The sequence below is a fragment of the Myotis davidii genome, unplaced genomic scaffold (genome assembly GCF_000327345.1).
Source record: "Myotis davidii unplaced genomic scaffold, ASM32734v1 scaffold6960, whole genome shotgun sequence".
Lineage (NCBI taxonomy): Eukaryota > Metazoa > Chordata > Mammalia > Chiroptera > Vespertilionidae > Myotis > Myotis davidii.
In genome coordinates, this window is record NW_006292387.1 from 1 (window position 1) to 1,955 (window position 1,955).

At 43.7% G+C, this 1,955-nt stretch overlaps 1 protein-coding gene across 1 annotated transcript in view; it reads left to right on the forward strand.

The window, feature by feature from the left end:
- Positions 1-1,715: 1,715 nt before the first annotated feature.
- Positions 1,716-1,955, forward strand: part of LOC102770101 (granzyme B) — a 2,977-nt gene continuing 2,737 nt past the window's right edge. Inside the window, exon 1 of the mRNA XM_006765896.2 lies at positions 1,716-1,942. Within this exon, the coding sequence (XP_006765959.2) occupies positions 1,732-1,942 (211 nt within the window). The 5' untranslated portion in view covers positions 1,716-1,731. The remainder of the gene's footprint in view (positions 1,943-1,955) is intronic.

Here is a 1,955-nt window from a genome sequence, read left to right on the forward strand (position 1 = left end):
GAAGAAACAAGGACATGACCAGAGGCTGCTGCCCAAGCTGCCTTAACAGACACCTGCACTCTCTGCAGGACACAAGGCCAACTTTCCTTAATGAGCATATTTACCACTGTCATCAGAAAGGTTCTTTATTTTGTAAATGTCTATTACAAGGCAGGCTGACTTAAACAAGGAGAGGTTTCGAGTGTATGTGCTATGACAAGGAAGATGTTTACACTGAAATTATATATAGTGATACATAATATTCCTCTTAGAAAAATTGTAAAAAACAGAAAATGTAAAGGTGGACATTTAAATTACCAGACTAACCACTCAGAGAAGCTTAGTCAAACTTTGAACAGAATTGGGCAAAGGCTGTTTAGAAGCAACAGTCCTTCACTGTGTAGTGAGATCATCTGCATAATTTGCTTAGCAAATGTGAGCCCCTTGTGTGCCAAGCCTGCTCTAGCAGAAGTGTGGCTCTGCACAGAGCACAGAGGACACTGAAAGGACAATTATTGGTCTTTGGTTGACCAGCACGCTTTCTCACTTCACTGGATATTGACAATTTAGTAACCTGAACTTCCTTTGGGGAAACAGCCCTTTCCACTCCTAGTTCATGTGGTTTGGGTGGGACTAAACCCAACCATCCCAAAGTAAGGATGACCTAGAGGTAAGCCAATCAGTGGGTTCAACTGCAAGGGTGATAATGATTCCTTACGCTAGGCCACTACATGTCAAGGACAGTACTTTGGTTAAAAATGTTGACAAGACAGATGGATTCTATCACTGAGCATTTGTAAATAAAAAGAAATGCTCAGTGATAGAAGCTGTCATGATGAATTGGTTGTTATATCGGTTTATGGTGGCCATGCTCTGTTCCTTCCCTGTGCCTCACTCAATCATGGCCCTTCCCACTCAGTACTCTGCTCCCTGATGTTTCTGTCTCCCCCATCAGATGGTCGGCTCTTTCTAAAGCAGCAATTTTCAACCAGTTTCCCAGAAGAACTTTTAAAACATGCAATACCAGACTATTTAGACAGGGTCACTAACCTACTTGCCCTTAGGTCAGCAAATAAAAGATGACAATAGCCAACACAAACAGTCATCTGGTGTAAATGTCCTGTCTTAAACTACAAACATAGAGGTCATATAATATAGTTGCATCTTATTGGCCCCCTTGAATAACATGGTTGTGTCTGATTGGTAAATTCTTGGTACCAGCAATTCTTATACAGAAGTGTAGGAACCTGATCATTTTGGAGCAAAAAGGGTAGGCAATTATATTTTTTTGTAAATCAATCAAAGTTTTACCTCTCTTTTTTGTTAGATAGGCAAAAAGTATATTTTTAGTGTACCACAAAATTTTAGTGATTAGTTTATGTGTGCCATGAGATGAAAAAGGTTGACAATTCTGCTCTAAAGGAACAAGATACATCTCTGATATGTGTGCAATTGGACAGAGAAGGGCCTAAATACACATGTGCAAAGGATATTATCCTGATGGGCTTAGTAGCATGGAGATGAGGCATTGGTTGTTCTCTCACTGGGGACTCAGTTTTCTGGGCTCTAGTACCTCCACTGGTTGATATCACATCACACAGGCCCCATCTTGCACCCTTGGGTTTCTGCTCAGGGCTGGATGTACTCTAATATCTGCTCTGAGTCATCAGCTGTGGGTACTAATGCGGTCACTGCATTCTTCGCACACAACCACACAGAGACCATCATCAGGCAGGAGGTGGGGGGGCGGAGATGCTTCATAGAAAGCCTTCTGGGATGAAGCACTATAAAACCAGAGGGGGACTCAGGCCACAGAGCCCACACACACCTCCTTCTTCTCCTGGGCGTGAAAACAGAGCACAGAGAACCACCAGCAGCTCTGACCTGAGCAGCCTTCCTGGGAAGATGCAGCCACCCCTGCTCGTGCTCCTGCTGGCCTTTTTCCTGCTCCCCTCGGCAGAGGCCTGGGAGGCACC